The sequence below is a fragment of the Colobus angolensis genome, unplaced genomic scaffold (genome assembly GCF_000951035.1).
Source record: "Colobus angolensis palliatus isolate OR3802 unplaced genomic scaffold, Cang.pa_1.0 Scaffold1, whole genome shotgun sequence".
Taxonomy (NCBI): domain Eukaryota; kingdom Metazoa; phylum Chordata; class Mammalia; order Primates; family Cercopithecidae; genus Colobus; species Colobus angolensis.
In genome coordinates, this window is record NW_012110918.1 from 10,605,792 (window position 1) to 10,624,279 (window position 18,488).

Consider the following 18,488-nt stretch of genomic DNA (forward strand, 5'->3'; position numbering starts at 1 on the left):
GGGTTTCACCATGTTAGCCAGGATGGTCTCAATCTCCTGACCTCCTAATCCACCCGTCTCGGCCTCCCAAAGTGCTGGGATTACAGGCTTGAGCCACCGCACCTGGCCAACAATTTTATATTTTCAATTGGTAATCACTTTTTTAAAAAATTTTATTTATTTATTTTGAGATGGAGGCTCATTCTGTTGCTCAGGCTGGAGTGCAGTGGTGCAATCTCGGCTCACTGAAACCTATGTCTCCTGATTCTCCTGCCTCAGCCTCCCCCAGTAGCTGGGATTACAGGCATGTACCACCACGCCCAGCTAATTTTTTTGTGTTTTTTGTGTTTCTATTAGAGACGGGGTTTCACCCTGTTGGCCAGGCTGGCTCGAACTCCTGACCTCAAATGATTCGCCCGCCTCGGACTCCCAAAGTGGTGGGATTACAGGCGTGAGCTACCTTGCCCAGTCGGTAATTGCTTTTGTAGAGGTATAAATCAGAAGGTAAAATCACCCCTAAACCCAGCACAGTGGAGCATGGGAAGGCAGGGCGGGGCTGGCCTGTGAGTTCCCTTGGCCATGGGATTGGCATGAGTGTGGGTGGGTGGCAGAGCAGCCAACCTACCCCGCCAGCTGCCCCCAGAGTCTGAGTGACACCCCCCAACTCCTCTCTATCCCTCTGTCATCTCGTCCTGACCTCTCAGCCACTGGTACCCCCATCCCTGCCTCGGGATCCTGAATACAAAAAACCATAAGGTCTTTTAGATCTTAGGCTATAAAAGTAAAGTAGTCTGGAGCCTAAGGTCTAAATTGCTCGGCTTGGCATTTGAAGGCCTCCAAGTTCCAGCTCCATCTCCAAATACCCTCCTGCTTGGGCTGCAGTGACTGCTCACTGATCTCTGACCCACGGATAAGTGCTGCCCTTTCTCCCCTCCAGGTCTTTCTTCCCAGGGTAACTGTCTCTACTCCTATCCCCCAGCCAAGCCCCACCCATCCTCTGGGTTTCCGGCAACATCAGCCGCCACTGCAAAGATCTTCTAATATTTTCGTGTATTTCATTCATCCTATTTTATTGAGCACCTACTATGTGCCAGGCACTCCACCTTTCACCGTTCATCCTTCCCCTCCTCTGACCTCATACCCACTATCAGCTAGCATTAGACGTCACACATTACCTCACAATGAGCACTCCTGGACACTGATCCAGCCACAGGATTCAAGCTGTTCCCCTGTGTGCACCATCTGCTTGTATCAGTCAGGATAACCAACATTAGCTGTTATAACAAACAACCCCAACATCTCAGTGGCCAAACACAATACAGATTTCTTCTTGCTCACGTCACCGTCCAATTTCAGGTTCCTTACATCTGTGATGCCTCCTCCAACACAGGGCTGCCACGGGGTTGCCAGGGGATGGGAAAGGAGAGCATGGGAAGGTAGTTTTAGGTCCAGGTCTGGAAATGGCACACATCACTTCCACCCACACTCCACTGGCCAGAATCCAGGTATATAGTTCCAGCCACAGGCCGGCTTGGACCTGTGGACTTTCTGTGTACCCGGGAAGAAGAAGTCGCATAAAGGAGTGTATAGCCAGCCTCTTCCCCATAACCAACTGCACTGTGAGCTTCCAAAAGGCAAGGATCCTTCCCACGCCTTCCTGATGTCTCCCTGAATCTCCTCCATAACTTCCAATCGGCCTGCTTCCCAGTGCATATCACCCACCCATCATGCCCAGCACACTGCCCTGTACCCAGCCGGTGCTCAGTATTTACCAGCTGATGGATAGACTAGTGTGAGCTGAAACAGGCTGACTGAAGGAGAAGAGCATAGGACTTGGTGGAGAGACAGGTCCTTCCTGTTCTTTGGATGACACAGCTTCCCAGACCTCACGCTGTGCTTGGCACATAGTAGGTGCTCAGTGTTTGCTGACTATGTGAATAGACAGACGCATGGAATGATGGGGAAAACAGGCCCACGAGAAGGAAGGAGGCGGTAAAAGGTCTGAAAAAGTATTCAGTGGTGGAAAAGACTCGGGTCCAAAGTCGAGACAAACATGCCTTCCCAAACCTTACCTGGCCGGGGAGGTGGTGCCCTCCTCCCCAGCCCCAACAGACTGGGGGCATCTGGGCCTACTCAGGCCACAACAGTGGGGCAGGATGTGTCAGATGAGCCAGGGCTTGGCCTTCCTGGGCCCTCTGGAGTTCCCCACCCTGGGGCAGTGATGATCCCTCCTTTCTGTGATTTGGATCTTTATTTGTTGGGGTTCACTGGGGTTAATTATTGTTGTGGTTGGGTAGGGTGGTGGGAAGGGCCCCACCCTGGCCCGGGGCCTGGAGGAGAATCCCAAGAGTCAGATGACTCTGGAGACCTGGAGGGCTGGTACCAGGGCTCAGGGATGGCACTGGATGGCTTAAGAAGGTGCCTCCTGCCAGCAATTTAACTGTCTCTATGCCCCGAGCCTAGGTGGCTGAGTCTTTAACCCTTCCTTGTGCCTCTTCCATTCATGCCACCCTCCAAATCATCAAAGCCTGAGTGAGGCCCAGCTCCATAAAGCAACTGGCATTATTCACAGGGGTGGGGCTGGGCAAGCTGCAGGAGAAGTGGCCTGGCCTGTGGCTCAGATCCTGGCCAGCTGGGGGTGGGACCAGCACCCGGAGATACCCTGGCTCCAGTGGGGCAGGGCCACATCTGTAGCATCTCAGCATCAGCCAGCCACACCTCTCAGGACCCTTGGCCTTCTGCGGCGACCCCAAAGCCTGCATCTGGTGTTCCCAGGCAGCTGCTTTCCTGTGGGGACGAAGCCAGGTTAGTAGTGGCCCAGCGAGGCAGGGCAGGGGAGGGACGGGAGGGAGGGAGCGAGCCAGCCTCTAGCTGGCAGGGGCTTGCTGAGGCTCCAAGGGCTGTCAGCCTCTCCTCACCTTGCAAGAAGGGAAACTGAGGACTGAGCCCCAGGGTTACTCTCCTAGCTGCATAGCAAGTTAGATCCTTGGCAACCCAGGGCTGGGGTTGTGAGCAGCGTAGACACTGTTCCACTTGGTCTCTCCTCTGCATCAGATCAGCACCACAGTCCCTTGTGTGAGTGGCTTCGGGATGTAGATGAGCCTAAAGGATGTGTGTTGGGCCTGGTGGGACCAGTGCCAGAGCTGGGAGGGGAGTGAAGGCTGTGATTCCTGCACAGTGCGAAGGCACCCAAAACAGAGTCTAGAGCAGGACTCTGGATCAGACACGCCCAGGTTCTAGTCCTTGCTGTGTGACCTTCGGTAAGTCTTTTAACCTCTCTGAGCCTCGGTTTTCTGAGAGGGTGATTTGGAGTGGATGAGGGTGATGTTACCCACCTCATCGGATCACTGGGGAGAGCAATGACATCATTCTGTACTGTGGATATCGTGGGCCATGGCAGGGCACGTGCTCGTGGTAGATGTCACTATATCATAGTGTTATAAATATAACATGATTGTAATGATTGTGATACTGAGTTGTTTAATTTAAATCTAGCATATATTGCTACCGATAATAACAATGATAAATTGTTTTGAGGCCGGGCGCGGTGGCTCAAGCCTGTAATCCCAGCACTTTGGGAGGCCGAGGCGGGCAGATCACTACGTCAGGAGATCGAGACCATCCTGGCTAACACAGTGAAACCCCGTCTCTACTAAAAAATACAAAAAACTAGCCGGGCGAGGTGGCGGGCGCCTGTAGTCCCAGCTACTCGGGAGGCTGAGGCAGGAGAATGGCGTAAACCCAGGAGGTGGAGCTTGCAGTGAGCCGAGATTGCACCACTGCACTCCAGCCTGGGTGACAGAGCGAGACTCCATCTCAAAAAATAAATAAATAAATAAGTAAATAAACACAACTTTCCAGGAAAGTTCTGATCCACCACACCCACCCCATGTCCACAGAGATGAACATGTCCCCACCCGTGCCACACACACACACACACACACACACAGGCTGCACAGGCACACATGTGCACACACAAGCAGAGAGCCGCAGTGGTGTATCCAGAGGAGGGAGGTGCCCAGGGACAGGAGAGGAGAGGCAGCGAGTCCTGCCCGTCTCCCACCGTACCTCCCCATGTCCCACCAGCTGAGCCCGTGTTCGTGGCCTGTTTCTGGCAGCCCCTGTGCCAGATAAGAGCCTGGAGAGATGGTTTGGTGAATGGGGTGGGAGAAGGCTGGGGCTGCCATGGAAAGAGCCAGAGTTTGAGGTTCAAATCCCACAGCCCCGAGATTCTGCACTCCAAGGTTCAGAGAAATGACTTAACCTGGCTGAGCGCAGTTTCCTTATCAGATAGGCAGGTCAATGAGACCACTGTCATGGGCTTGCCGTACCTGGTATGTAGAAGGTGCTAGATACATGTTTTGAGAAGGCATCTAGCAGCCTGTAGCAATGTAGTTTGGACCAGACCATACATCCCAGCCTATGCACCTCCTAGTGGGTCATTTGCCATCCCCCACCTGAACCTCAGTTGCCGCATGTATAAAATGGGGCTAGTCAATGATGCCTCTGCCTGGTCTATCTCGGACGACTGTAGTGAGGCTCGAAAAAGTGACCCTGTGAGGAGTGGTTTGGTCCTGTGGGGGAGCCCCACGGGGCAGTGATGTTGGGAGCCAGGGAATCGCTGGCAGCTACCGTTTCCCCCATCCTCTCTCCTCCATGAGAACACCCCTCCCCCACCCGCCAGGGCTCCCACCAGCTATTGTTTGGGGTCCAGTGGAGAAACTGCCCCAGGGCGTGCATTTCCAGAGTAGGGAAAGGCTCCAGCCAGAGGGGTGTTGGAGGCCGGAGCTGGGGGACGCATTTTCGTATGGGGGTTGGAAGGACTGCTCCCTGGAACTGCCTAGGACCATCTGCTGAGCAGCTCAGCCAACCACAAATGCAAGGAACACCCCATGGCCAGTCTCAGACCAACAACAACCATGACCATTATTAACCGGTGCGTACTAAATACCAGGGAGTGTGCTGAGTGCTATCTATGCATCATCATTTCACCCTCCTAATAAACTATGGGGTTAATGCTGTTATTATAATACCTATTTTTACATATGATGAAACAGACTCAGAGAGGCTGGGTAACTTACCCAAGGCCACACAGCTAGAAAAGGGTGGAGCCAGTTTTGCTGCCCAAATCTGGCTGTCCCCTGAGTCCTGCCACCTCCCATACAACCTGGGCCAATCTCAGAGAAGGTCACAGACAGAGCACACACTGGAGGGACGGGGTGCCATGCTGCTGGGGACTGGTCATAACATGGGGACAGAAGGCAGACCTAGTGCACCATCAGGAGACCTAGTGCTGCTTTGCCCACTGGCGACTCAGTGACCTTTGGCCAGCCCCTTCCCCACTGGGCCTCAGTCATCTCGTCTGTAAAATGAGAGGGTTGGGCCACGTCCCCTGGAGGCCCTCTCTGCCTCCGATTCACTCCACCACCCCACCTCCAGCAAGTTGATCATCTCATGTCTCATGTAGGCTGTGTTCATTTCACAGCGGTCTAACCAACGCTTCTTAACCGATGGGGTCACCAGACCTCTCTCCATGAGCTACCTGGGGTATGAGCAAAATTGCATATGAGTGTGTGTGCACAATTTGCATTTTTCTAGAAAAACCGTCCATATTTTTACCAAAGTCTAATCCCAAAAGGTTGAGAACCATTAATTATTCTAATCTTTTTTTTTTATTTTATTTCATTTTATTTTATTTTTTGTTTTTGAGACTGAGTCTTGCTCTGGTGCCCAGGCTGGAGTGCAGTGGCGCAATCTTGGTTCACTGCAGCCTCCGCCTCTCAGGTTCATGCGATTCTCGATCCCCAGTCTTCCAAGTAGCTGGGATTACAGGCACCTGCCACCACACCTGGCTAATTTTTGTGTTTTTAGTAGAGATGGAGTGTCACCATGTTGGTCAGGCTAGTCTTGAACCTCCTGACCTCAAGTGATCCAACTGCCTCGGCCCCCCAAAGTGGTGGGATTATAGGCATGAGCCACCACGCCTGGTCTTTTTTTTTTTTTTTTTTTGAGACAGGGTCTCATTCTATTGCCCAGATTGGAGTACAATGGTGTGATCATAGCTCACTGCAGCCTTGACCTCCCCAGCTCAAGCAATCCTCCCACCTCAGCCTCTTGAGTAGCTGGGACCACAGGCGCACACCACCAACCAGGTTAATTTTTAAATGTTTTGTAGAGATAGGGTCTTGCCATGTTGCCCAGGCTGGTCTGGAACTTCTGGATTCAAACAGTCCACTCACCCCTACCTCCCAAAGTGCTAAAATGTCCCTGTTCTTCTTTTTCTTTTTCTTTTCTTTTTTTTTTTTTTTTTTTTTGAGACAGAGTCTCACTGTCGCCCAGGCTGGAGTGCAGGGGCACAATCTCGGCTGACTGCAAGCTCCGCCTCCCAGGTTCCCGCCATTCTCCTGCCTCAGCCTCCCAAGTAGCTGGGACTACAAGTGCCCGCCACCACGCCAGGCTAATTTTTTGTATTTTTAGTAGAGACGGGGTTTCATCGTGTTAGCCAGGATGGTCTCGATCTCCTGACCTCATGAATGTCCCTATTCTTGATGTAAACTTTTAGGGAAACGAGTCACAAAAGTTGAGTCCCTACCATATAATGTTCTTCTCTTCGCTTGTGTTGAACAACCCCACAGGCTCCCTGGAGCAGCTCCTGCTCCTGGCACCCCAGGCTTCCGCCCTCGAGCCACAGGGGCCCACAGAGCCCCTCATCCCGCTGCCTCCAGTTCATCTCTGCCAGGATGCCGAAGTGCCCCTCGGCTCTCTGTCTTGTCATTCCTCACCCTGTGTCTTCTTCTGGACCATCCCGGCAAGGACCAGTGAGTCTTTCATGAGGTGGGTGCAGTGACCAGGTTGGCCAGCAGAGGCCGCAGGGAGATGTGCCCCCAGGGCATGGCAGGTGGCATCCTGTTGTGTTGGTGCCCTTGGCAGCCTGAGTGTGAGGACAGCATGGTGGCAGCCAGAGACCCGCATTTTGGGTCTGACTCTTCCCCTCTGTGGGCCTCAGTTTTTCCATCTGTAAAGTGGAGGGAGGTGGCTTGGAACCCCTGGATGGTTGCTAGGCAACTTTGCTGCATCAACATCCTGGGGACCTTTCTGATTGATTCTGGGGGAAGGGAACTGTCTTGAACTCCCTTTGGCAGAAAAAATTCACCCAGCAGCCTTAGGCAATGGAGCAAGATTACTCCAGGGCCCTTCCTCAGACGTGACTGAGAAAACAGAGCCCACTAGGCACCAGCTTACAGAGGGGACTCACCCCTGGGAGAAAGCAGGGCTTCAAATCAGGCTGCCCATGAGCTGCCTGCGGTGATGTGGGACATGGAGACCCCTCCGGAGGCCCAGAGCCCAGGTGATGGGCGGCAGCCTCCTGGAGTACGTTTCTGCCCATCTCTGGAAAAGCCCAGGCAGGCCTTGGTGGGAAGAGAGAACACACACCCTCCTGCCCTCCACAGCTGAGGACCCTGGCAACAAGCCTGGAGGCTCAGTCATCCTCCTTGCTCAGGGGGACTCTCCTGCCCTAGTTCTCAGCCCTGCCTCTCCCCCAGCTCCTCATTCTGGACTGAGCTAGGAGAGCAGGGTAAAGGCCTAAGGATCTCTTCAAAGATGCATAGCATGGGGGCTTGAAGACACTCCAGAGAACAGGACCCAGGACCCAGTCCTCACAAGCACAGAGAAGACCCCCTCCCGCCCCCACCCCCACCCCCGACTCTTCATACCCAAAGCATTAAAGGACAAGACACAGGCATGACACTGGTGGAGAACATTCTCTACAAAAGTGGTAATGAGCCTGCAGGAGGGATTCGGGGTACAGTGGTGGGCACACAGAGCCTGCTCCACCCCAGCACCGGCAGAATCAGGAGGGGCTGCGGCAGTAAATGGACAAGGAATGGGAGAGAAGGGGCAGCACCTGGGGCTCTGGGAAAAACAAGTCGGCACTTGGGGGTGGCCCCAGGCTCAGGCCCTGAGAACAGGGAGAAGCGCTGCGGTGGGCTCCAGATAGCTGCGGCAGGCAGCCAAGCCCTCAGTGTCCTGCAATAGGACAGGGACCATCTCCTCCATGCCCCCCTCTAGGCATGTATATGGGAATGGGAACCCCCAGAGAGACCAAAAAGAGGCCTTTGAGGGCTCTCTTTCCCCTACCCCAGCCCAGGGGGCCCCGGGAGGAGCTGGGGGCTGTGGCCATGCTCCTAGCAGGAGCTGCTTCCCAAGCTGAGGTCAGGGATGGGGGGCCATGGCTGAGAAAGGAGGAGAGCACCTCTGCATGGGGTGCGAAGGGGCACACACATGTCGGCGGGCTCCTGAGGGACTCTCCCATATCTGTGACCTCGGTCTGGCTGGAGAGCTCTGGGGGCACATGTCTGAGGACACATGCTCTGACCACCCTCTGAGCTGGCCTTTCCCCTGGTCTCACCACCATCACAGGGCTGGGACACAGGCGAGCTCTCCCTTAGCCCCGATCCAGCAGCCCAGCCCCTCTTTGGTAAGGAGGGAAACTTACCAAACAACACCCAAGGTGAGCGTGCACACACACATGCATGCACACACACACACATGCATAAATACACACACAAACACGTGTGCACGCATGCACACACATGCATATACACAAACGCACGCACACATGCACACACATGCATAAACACAAACACGTGTGCACATGCACACACACGTACGCAAGAACACACACACAAGCACACACACACCACACACGTACACACACATGCACGCACACACATGCATACACGCACACACACAGCCCTGGTGACCTGGGGACAATCTGCAGTTTAGATTATCCACTTTCTCCAGTGTCCGTATCGCAGGACTTACCCAACCCAGGCCCAGCACCCAGCCACACCCTGTTCTGCCTGTCCCAGGCCTGGGAGACTGAGGAGGTTGGCGGACACCTTTCTCTAGCCCAGTGCATGCCTGCCAGGCCTGGAGGCTATAATACTGCAGCCTGTTGGTCTAGCACCTTGCATCTAGTGCCCTGGCCCTCTGGGGTCCCTGGCGGGGCCAGGCTGCACAACGAAAAAGCGGGAGGCTGGAGGAAGACAGGCCAGGCTCCATCCCTGGATGAGTTGGGAAGGGCGTCAGTACCCCCACCCCACCCCAGCCTGGCTCTCCAGCTCCGGGCCTTGGCCACTGGGTGAAGGAGGGGATGCTTGGAATGGGTGCAGACTGAAAGTTGGGGCATTTGGCTGAAGAGTCTGACTGAGGAACTTTCCCTCTGGAGTGGACCGGAAGAGGGGAGGCAGCCCAAACTCTTCCCTTCACAAAAATGCAGGAAGTGAGCAAGTCTCCGGCCTGAGCACAAGAGAACAAGACCATCAGGGGAGGGGTGGGAGAGGCCACAGCGCCCGGGACAGGCACACCCTCTGGCATCCACCTCCCACACTCCCATCCAGTTCCAATGCCCCTGCCCTCCCTCTGGGGTAAGCCTCCCCCAAGTCTACATGTCCTTTAGGGCTGCTCAGAGTGGGTGGCTCAGGGCCTTTGAGACCCCTCAGAACTGGAGGGGACATTCTCTTGCCCCTCTGGTGCCTCCAGGCTACACCCTCTGCTTCAAGGTGTGGACAGGCTTTCAAAGGAGTCGACCCACGTGGTCTTTGCTCCTGGGAAGGGGGCTGCAGGGCTGGCGACTGTGAGGACCTTGAGGCCCCACCATAGGTTGTGGCAACTTGCAATTCATTTTGGTCTGGGGAGAGGAGCCCCCCGTTATCTGTGGAGAAAGAGACAGAAAGAAACAGATTTCACGTGAGGTCCTTTAGAGGCATCATTTTCACCCAGGACAGCCATCTGGACAACTGAGCCTTCCCATCTCTCAGCAGGTTGATGGTCAGGGATGGAGGACGCCAGCCTATGGGTGACCTCCCCATCCCCAAAACTCTAAACCAGCCTGCCTCCCCACACCCATCCCTGCCCCAGCCATTCAGGATAAAGGCCATAGATACCTAAGAGGAAATGAGGACAGCGTTTGTTGGGCTTGTGGGATGCTGCAGGGGAGGAGCCAGGGCAGGGGCTGGCCACAGCATGACCACTGTGGCAGCAGCCTTGGCCAACTCTGACGGGCTTTGGAACATGAACTCTGCCTCCAGGGCTGCTGCTGGCCCTCTTGGAAGCATTTGCCCACATTCCTGGTTGCAGAGTTCAGGAACAGCAGGTAAAACATCTACCTAAAGCCAGGCGCGGTGGCTCACGCCTGTAATCCCAGCACTTTGGGAGGCCGAAGCGGGCGGATCACCTGAGGTCAGGAGTTCGAGATCAGCCTGGCCAACATGGCAAAACCCCGTCTCTACTAAAAATACAAAAATTAGCTGGGCATGGTGCACCCCTGTAATCCCAGCTACTCAGGAGGCTGAGGCAGGAGAACTGCGTGAACCCGGGAGGTGGAGGTTGCAGTGAACTGAGATTGTGCCACTGCACTCTAGCCTGGGCAGCAAGAGGGAAACTGTCTCAAAAATTTAAAAAAAAAAAAATCTGCCTGAGGTCTTGGGCAACTGAGAGGCCCTGCTGACTGCAAGCCCTGCATCCCATGGGAGCCACCTTGACCCCAGGCTCTAAAGCCATGCAGACCAGGGATCAAGCCCAGCTTCATGCTGAGCAGCAGCAGGACCTTGAGGTGAGCTATTCTAACTGTCTGAGCCTCCACTTGCTCATCCACTATAAAATGGGAACAATATAATCCACCAATACAGTCCGGGCACACGGGCTTTTAGAGGGATTAAGCAAGAGAACTTGTTCAAGGGCACAACCCACCACCTGGGAGGTGGGAGGGCTCAAAAACACCCCAACTGTGATTCCTGTGACTGTGGAAACTCATTGACACTAAGATGACCATTTCCCCACATGTTGATGTCCCCAAAATCGAGGTGCACTTTACACTAGCTGTGATAAGAATGCCTCAGGTCATCATTAAATTGGCAACTTCTTTTTCTGAGCTGGTGGTAAATAAAATAAGGGGGCCTTTTATCATCGATGGCCCCATTTCGATTTTATGAAATACAGTAGCCCCCACCCCCCACTCCTGAATAGGCAGATCTGTACTCCCTCCCCAGGGGCCTTCCAACTCCTGTTCCTCCATCCCCCTGCCAGGCTGGACACTCACAGCTCTGTGTCCTCCAGGGCCGGCGGGCGCTCCATCGCCTGCCGCCGCCTCCTCACGGCCCCCAAGATCTTCTTTCGGGGCCCCAGGGGGACGCTGATGCTGCGGAGGTCGAGGTCAGAGCACAGCATCAGAGCCTCGAGGTCAATCTTCTCCTGCCGCAGGAGGGCGGCAAAGTCCTCCATGTGCAGAGAGGCCAGAAAGGTCTCCAGCGGGCTGGTCTCGGGCTCCAGGTCCTCGTCCAAGCCTAAGTCCAGCTCGTCCCAGGGCAGCTCCTCCCCACAGCTGCGGTCCTGCAGGCTGTTGGCACTGCCCAGGCTGTCATCGTCCAGGCTGGGGGAGCTCTGCAGCCGACGCCGAGGCGCTCCCATCCCGTCCAGCCCCCCATCCTCGCGGCCCAGTCCGTGCAGCCCACTGCTCAAGTAATTTCTGCGGAACACCATGGTGCCCAGGCCGGGGCGGGTAAAGAGGGAGTCATGGCCTGAGTCGGTGCTGACCTCCGAGTGGGCAGGCTCGGCTGCCAGCGTGGCACGGGAGACGCTGTCCTCGTCCGAGAGGAACATGTCCCGGAGCGGGGCTCGGCCCCACTCCTTGGGATTGGCGTAGGTGCCCTGGCGCACGAACATCACGTCGTTGCCCAGCTGCAGGCCCGAGAGCGAGCGGGCGCTCTTGCGCCCATCCTCGGAGACTTTGAAAGTGCCTTCGCCGCCCTGTTTGCGCCGCTCCAGCTTCTTCTGCATCTTGGTCTTGCCCCTGGCCGTGCCGTGCAGCGTGGCCTGCGAGTATGGCAGGTGGCTGCCCAGCGCCAGGTGCTGCAGCCGGCGGCTCAGGGTGCTGGACGTGAGGCTGGAGAAACTGAGGGTGTCGGAGCGCTCGGCCAGCTCGCGCCGGTAGCGCCGCTCCATGCGTTCGTGGTGCTTGCGCTGCAGCTTGGCGCAGTCGCGGATGCGCCGCTCCGCCTCGCGGAAGGCCTTGTCCTTCAGCTTACCCACTAGCTTGGGGTTGAGGCTGCTCTGCTTGGCCGCGATGGAGTCCAGGTAGCGCACGCATTCCATGTGGCCCTTCATGGCAGCCATGTCCAGCGGCGTGTGGTAGTCGTTGTCTAGGCACCAGATGTTGGCCCCGAAGGACACCAGGAAGGACAGGCAGTGCAAGTGGCCATTGGAAGCTGCCAGATGCAGGGGTGTGTTGCCCCAGATGTCACACTTGTCCGGGTCACCCCTGCAGGGAAAGCATCCAGGAGGGACTAGTGACGAGTCCTGGTTGGGGATGGAGGTGGAGGGAGTGGAGGGGGGAAGGGAGCTTCCCCACTGTCACAACAACCCCCAAAGGGACCGTGGGCCTGAGACCTCTTCGATTCCAGGAGACCTGCAGGCCTGAGCCACCCAACAGGTGAGCCCAGGGGTGAGCCCAGGGGAAAATGGCCCCAGGCGTGCAGGGGGTGGGGTGTCAGAGAAGGCGGGACTGGGGCGGGGCCTTCCCCAAGCTAACTGAGGGCTGGGAATCTCAGGGGATAAATATTTGATGCCCTGAGAGAAGGGAGTAAATTATTCATGAGGCCCGGCACAGAGCTGGCCAGAGCACTGGGGGGCCAGGGCCGCGTCTGGGTCTCTAGGCAGGCATGGTGGTGAGTGTGGTTGCATGTGCTGAGTGACCGTAAAAGAGAACAGACCGGAGGGTGGTGTGTACCGGGCCCGAGCCCCGGGTGAGCGTGTGTGAGGTATGGGCTTGTGTGTCAGCAGGCAGGGCCCTGTCTGCAGGGAGCAGGGCCAGCCCTAGCAAGCCTGAGTGTGAGAGGAAGTGTCGGGCCTTGGCCTCGGCCAGGAGGGGAGTGCGGGGCCAGCCAGGACTGGAGGGGAGGAGGGAAATCAGCTGCCCGCGCTCCGAAGCCCTCCCTTCCCCAGGCTGCCCCCTCTTCGGTATCCCTGCAAGGCTGTCTCACTTGAGCCTGTCCAGGGACCCCCGACAGCCCCCACAAGCACCCCTCACACCAGACTGTGTCCCTCAGGGCAAGCTCCCAAGACTCCTCCGGAGCTCTCCCTCCCTTGGGGGCCCAGCACAGCACCCCTGCCCTGCACTAATGAGGCCACGAGGCCAACCCCCAGGGCTGGGGGAAGAATCACTCCCTTGTCTCAACAGCTCCCCACACACTCCCTCCTGGGCCTCCCCTCCTGGCCACCAAGTCCTACAGGCCAGTGTGGGAAGGGCCTGCCAGCACCCGACCCACACCCCAACAAACACCAATCCTGGTCTCTGGAGGAGCTGGGGCTTGGTGTACCCAAGGGGAGACCTCTTCCCCTCCTCCCCTCCTCCCATGAGCCTCTCTGAAGGGATGGCAGGGGACAGTGTCACTGTGTGCTCTCCTGGGGTGAGGAGGGGCCAGTCAGCCTTGGCCTCCCAGGACATGGCTCAGCTGCCCAGGCTTCGAGGCTGCTCCCACCTGATGCTGGACCCAAGGAGCAGCCCAAGGAGAGGGCAAGAGGGAGGGGTCTCCAGCACCCACTACATGATCAGGCCATAGGCCAGTGCCTGGGCCCCAGCCCTCTCTCCCATGACCTGAGACTTCATATCAACCCTCCTGGGGTGTCCTGTCCACCCCTCATCCTGTCCAGGCCTCCCTGGTGTCCCAACCAACCTGACTCCTCTTTATAAAGCCATTGGGGCTGAGGGACTTGGTCATAGTCATTTCACTTTAGCCCCAAGGAACCCATGTCAGTGGCTTAAGTGCCACCTGCAGGCCCCTTCCCTGGCGCTGACACCTGCACTCTATGCCCACCCCTTGCCCTAGGACAACTCCAACGGGGGGGGGAGGGGAGAGAGGCCCCTTCAGGGTGACCACATCACAGTCTCCCCATTGCTTAGCTGTGCCCAGCTGTGGGGGAGGGACTTGGAGAGAGTTAATGGGGTGGCTGAATCAGTGACATTTGGCGCTCTGGACAGTGTCCATAAATCCCCGAAATGAGCAGGGTGACAGCAAGCTCTGTGTGACACCAGCCTGCCAGGGAAGGTGGGTGCTGGCTGGGAAAGCCCTTTGGATCCAAGGCTGGGGAGTGGGCAGTGAAGACCCCACCCTTTCTAGCCCCCACTGCTGGCCCCTCCAGACTTCCCAGCCTTCTCTCCGAATCTCATTAAGCCCCTCACTCTTACGTCCGGGGGACCCCAGCCAGGGGATCTCTCCCACCTTCCCCTCACTCTGCAGCAACCCCCCATAATCAGGAACCCCCAAATCCCGGTTTCTCCCCCTCCTAGCCCCAGATCGAGGTCACAAGTGTTACAAGTGTCAGATGCCTCTGCTTGGGTCCCCCTCCACGTGTGTCTCTCCCACAAACGCCAGGGTCTAAGGGTCCACCTGTCTGCAGGGGAAGGAGGCAGCTCAGAGGAGGGGTGGACGATGGATCCCAGAGCGTCTGGGGTGGTCTCAGGGGTCTCAAGGGCGCTGGGCGGGGCGTACTCACCCGCGGCTCACAATGAGGCGCAGCGACTCCAGGTTGCCGTGGTAGGCAGCCCAGAGAGTTGGGGTCATGCCATCCTCGTCGGGGGCATTCAGCTCCTTCCGGGTGGCCTCCTTGAGGAGCTCCAGGTAGCCATCCCGGGCTGCCCGGTGGTACTGGTCGTTCATGGCGCCCGAAGTGGACGGAGTGGGCGGGGGACACGGAGAAAGGCCCCCCGCAGGGGAGGGCGGCGGGGTTAGGGCTGAGGCATGAGGTTGGGGGAGGGGGCCGGGCAGGGGCCGGGGCCGCCAGCCCCCGCTGCCGCAGACGGAGGGTGCGGAGCGCCAGAGCCGCGACTACCGGGACATCTGAGCCGCTCACCCGGCGGCGGAGGGGGCGGCGGGGGGAGCCGAAATCTCCCTCTGTCCAGGGAGCCGCCCCCGGTCTTCCCCTGGGTCCTAAACACCCTGCATGCACCTCAACGCGCGAGGGTGACCCACGCAAGGCCCTGCCCTCCTCTTCAAAAGTGCCCACCCCGGGGCCCCGCCCTGTGACGCCCAGTCCGGGGACAGTCAGGGGTCTGTCCTCACTAGAGCCTGGGGCGCTGTGGCTTCCTATTTCTCCACCTGTCAGTGGAACGAGCCGAGAGCTGGGGAGGGGTGCCGGAGGGCGGGGTGGGTGAGCTGTCCTGAGCTCCAGGACAGTGGACCTAAGAAGGGGCACCAGCACCGACCGCAGTATGGTCAGCGAGTGGGACAGGCCAGGCCGCCGCAGCCCGCACGGAGTCCCTCGACCGCGCTCCAGCAGAGGGCGATAGAGGACAGGCAGCGGCTCCGTGCGCCGCGTGGAACTTCACACCCAAGCCCCGGACTTCGCAGCATCCAGCAGAGCGCGGGCCGGCGGGGGCGCAGGCAGGGCGGTGGGATAGAGGAAAAAAGAGCTTGGATCACTGCGAGGATCGTAGCGGAGAGGGGGGCTGGGGTTCCCATCCCGAGCAGGAGCAGAGGAGCACATGATTCAGGGTGCGCCGCGGCTGGAGGGCGTCAGGGTGCCCGCGGGCTTTTGGGACGTCTCTTGAGCTTAGCTCTCGGGGCTCTGGGCGCCTGGAATGCTGCACGCCAGGGCGCGGTGGGCACCGGAGGCGGGGTGCCCTCTGGGTGCCTCAGTGCGGGGCCGCGCCCGCGCCTGGCCGCACCGGGGTGACGGAGTGGGGTCGCCTCTCAAAGGGTAAATATGAATCTTGCCTTATCTGGCTCCCGCGGGCTCTTCCCTAAATTCACCTTGGAGAAAGATGGATCATGTGAGCGGGACTGAGAGCTTTATGGAGCCGAACTCCCGCGGCTGTAAATCACCCTGTCCTCCTGGGTATAAAGCGCCTGTCCATCCCGGCGTGGGAGAGAGGAGACGTTCACCGTCCCCTGACCCCCAGCTCAGTGCCGGCTCCCGGCCCAGCCAGGTGGGTGCCCCGGGCCAAAGGGCAGTCGGACTTGGGGAGTGGGGACCTTGGAGGGGTCCAACCGGGTGCTGCCGCTTCTCCTTTCTTTCTTCCTGTCCAGTGAGAGGGGTGGGTTCCGTGTTTTCTCTTCCCCTTTCCCAGCGCTTCCTCTAGCACCCGAAGCCCCCACCCTGCGGGTCAGGAACCCCCTAGTCCCCAAATCTAGGGATGAGATGGGGGAAGGAGAGCTGTCGGGGTTGACCTGGAGTTTTGTCCGCTCCTCCCCGACAGTAATCCCTCTAGCCTTCTCCAGTCGCCCCTGCCATGTCCGAGGAGCTGGCCCCGGGCCCCAAGGAGAGCCCCCCGGCGCCGCAGGCGGGCCCCAGGGAGGTGTGGAAGAAGGGCGGCCGCCTGCTGTCCGTGCTGCTGGCCGCAAACGTGCTGCTCCTCGCCTGCACGCTCATCAGCGGCGGAGCCTTCAACAAGGTGGCCGTGTACGACACCGATGTGTTCGCGCTGCTCACCACGATGATGCTCCTGGCAATGCTCTGGATCCTCTTCTACCTCCTCCGAACCGTGCGCTGCCCCTGCGCGGTACCCTACCGGGACGCGCACGCTGGCCCCATCTGGCTCCGAGGTGCCAGGGGAGGTGGGGGCGAGGTGGGGTGGGCACAGCAGGGAGCTGCAGGCTAGGGCTCTCACAAGAGTTGCAGAGCGCAGGGTGACGTATAAGGGTGAGAGTTTGCCTAGGGAGGACCAGAAGGACCGGAGAGTGAGGTGGGCTGCAGTTAAGGATAAAGAGGAAGGGAAGGGGTCCTGGGGAAGGGATGAATAGAGGGATGGGGTGAGACCTCTTTGTCCCCTGGTCCGAAGATTGGAGAAGGCTGGCTGAGGGAGGGCCTTTGATGGAGAGCGGGAACCAGAAGACAGCAGTCACTGAAAGAGCCCAGCCAGGGCCCTTTGCGGTATCCACACAGCCCCAAAGAGAGGGGGACTTGGTAGCAGGTCCATCCATCCACCCACTCAGTCATACACTCACCCTTCCATCCACCCATTCACCTTTCAGTCTGTCTATACACCTATCCACCTATCCTCCCACCCTCCCCATTGATCCATCCAACAGTGCACTCACTCACTTGTCCACCCACCCATCTAGCTTCCCATCCTCAGGGCCTGTCCTCAGCTCGGCAGGCCTTCTCTCCTGCCTCTCTGATCTACCACCACCACCCACTCGCCCCTGGTTCTCAGGTGGACTGGTGCTGTTTGGTATCTGCACCCTCATCATGGATATCTTCAAGACCGGCTACTACTCCAGTTTCTTTGAGTGCCAGTCGGCCATAAAGATCCTGCACCCTGTCATCCAGGCTGTGTTTGTCATCATCCAGGTGGGTGGAGGAGTGTCGCTGTGTGGAAAAAAGGAGCTAACACTTGGCCATTGGAAAGGACCCAACAAGGGGTCGGAGACCTGAGCTCCACCTGCCTCCTATCCTGAGCTATTGAGTAAACTGGGGACAGGGCTGTAGAGAGCATCACAGGAGTCCATCAATGCGGAAACACCTCATAATGAAGTAATATCCCGACATGAGCTCCCACTTGGAGCTCTGCAATGTTATTTCAACTTAAGCAGTGCCAGTAGTTAACACCTAGGAGGTGTGAGCTGTGACAGCCAGCCCTGTCTCCTAGAACCTGGCCTGCCCTCCTTGGGTACCCGTAGGGGGCTTCTGTGTCCGTCCAGGCTCCTGCCAGCTTGGTCCCTCTCTTCTGTATTTGTTTGGAAAGTAGGATAGCCTGTAACTGGGATTTCTCAAACATTCATTTTGTAGTTGTTGTTGCATTAACAATACTTTGAAAGATCTTCTGATTGAGCTGAGACGGGACTGGGCTTAGATGGGATCAGAACAGCCCCCAGCCCTCTATCATGACCAAAATGGCATCATGGATGATGTCCTCCCCAGAAACATCGCCCCTGCTGCCCAGGTTTTCACAGTTCAGCACACGTGTGGTTGTGGCATTTCTGTAGCTTTAGTCGTTCATATTTTATGGGTTTGAAGAATACTCAGGTAAAATGAAAATATAGATATCCCCACATCACCAAATGCCATAGCAGGGATTCACAGGCAGCCAGACAGTAGCAAGGCCTGGTGCGGCGACAGAGGAAGAGGAGGAATAGGGGATGTTGTCAAAAGAAGGTGAGAAGTCCGCAGAGGCTCCTTCCACCCTGAGCAAGACCTAACCTGAGGCTGGCCTTGCTCCCAGAAAAAAGAACAAAAACAAACTAGGTAGTCAGAAATCTACTTGACCCCCACTTCCACACAAAATAAACCCCACCACGGTCAGGGTTTTACATGTGATGTTTTGCAAACCTTTAAAGAATGGAGAACCACTATTTTATACAAACTGTGTCAGAATAGAAAGAGACAGTGTTCCCCACCTCAATTTTTTTCTTTTTCCTTTTTTTTTTTTTTGAGACGGAGTCTTGCTCTGTCTCCCAGGCTGGAGTGCAGTGGCCGGATCTCAGCTCACTGCAAGCTCCACCTCCCGG

At 57.3% G+C, this 18,488-nt stretch overlaps 2 protein-coding genes across 3 annotated transcripts in view; one reads left to right on the top strand and one right to left on the bottom strand.

Moving 5' to 3' along the window:
* Positions 1-7,724: 7,724 nt before the first annotated feature.
* On the bottom strand, positions 7,725-14,889 carry USH1G (Usher syndrome 1G (autosomal recessive)). Of its 2 annotated transcripts, XM_011941055.1 has the most exons (3): positions 14,536-14,889; positions 11,084-12,301; positions 7,725-9,697 (listed from the first exon to the last, which is right to left on the bottom strand). In XM_011941055.1, exons 1-3 carry the CDS (start codon positions 14,697-14,699, stop codon positions 9,694-9,696), a joined length of 1,386 nt encoding a protein of 461 aa, XP_011796445.1. In that variant the 5' UTR covers positions 14,700-14,889; the 3' UTR covers positions 7,725-9,693. The 2 variants fall into 2 exon arrangements, with proteins under 2 accessions (XP_011796445.1, XP_011796524.1); XM_011941134.1 differs by lacking the exon at positions 7,725-9,697 and having other exon boundaries at positions 11,080-12,301.
* A 1,019-nt stretch (positions 14,890-15,908) lies between these two features.
* Positions 15,909-18,488, top strand: part of OTOP2 (otopetrin 2) — a 10,398-nt gene continuing 7,818 nt past the window's right edge. The window contains exons 1-3 of the mRNA XM_011941254.1: positions 15,909-15,967; positions 16,238-16,583; positions 17,195-17,331. Coding sequence (XP_011796644.1) covers positions 16,271-16,583; positions 17,195-17,331 — 450 coding nt within the window. The 5' untranslated portion in view covers positions 15,909-15,967; positions 16,238-16,270. The remainder of the gene's footprint in view (positions 15,968-16,237; positions 16,584-17,194; positions 17,332-18,488) is intronic.

Coding starts and splice junctions, on each gene's coding strand:
- USH1G (XM_011941055.1), bottom strand. CDS start 14,699: ATGAACGACCAGTACCACCGGGCAGCCCGGGATGGCTACCTGGAGCTC. Junction 12,302..14,535: donor CGCCTCATTGTGAGCCGCGG/GTGAGTACGCCC, acceptor CTTTCCCTGCAG/GGGTGACCCGGACAAGTGTG.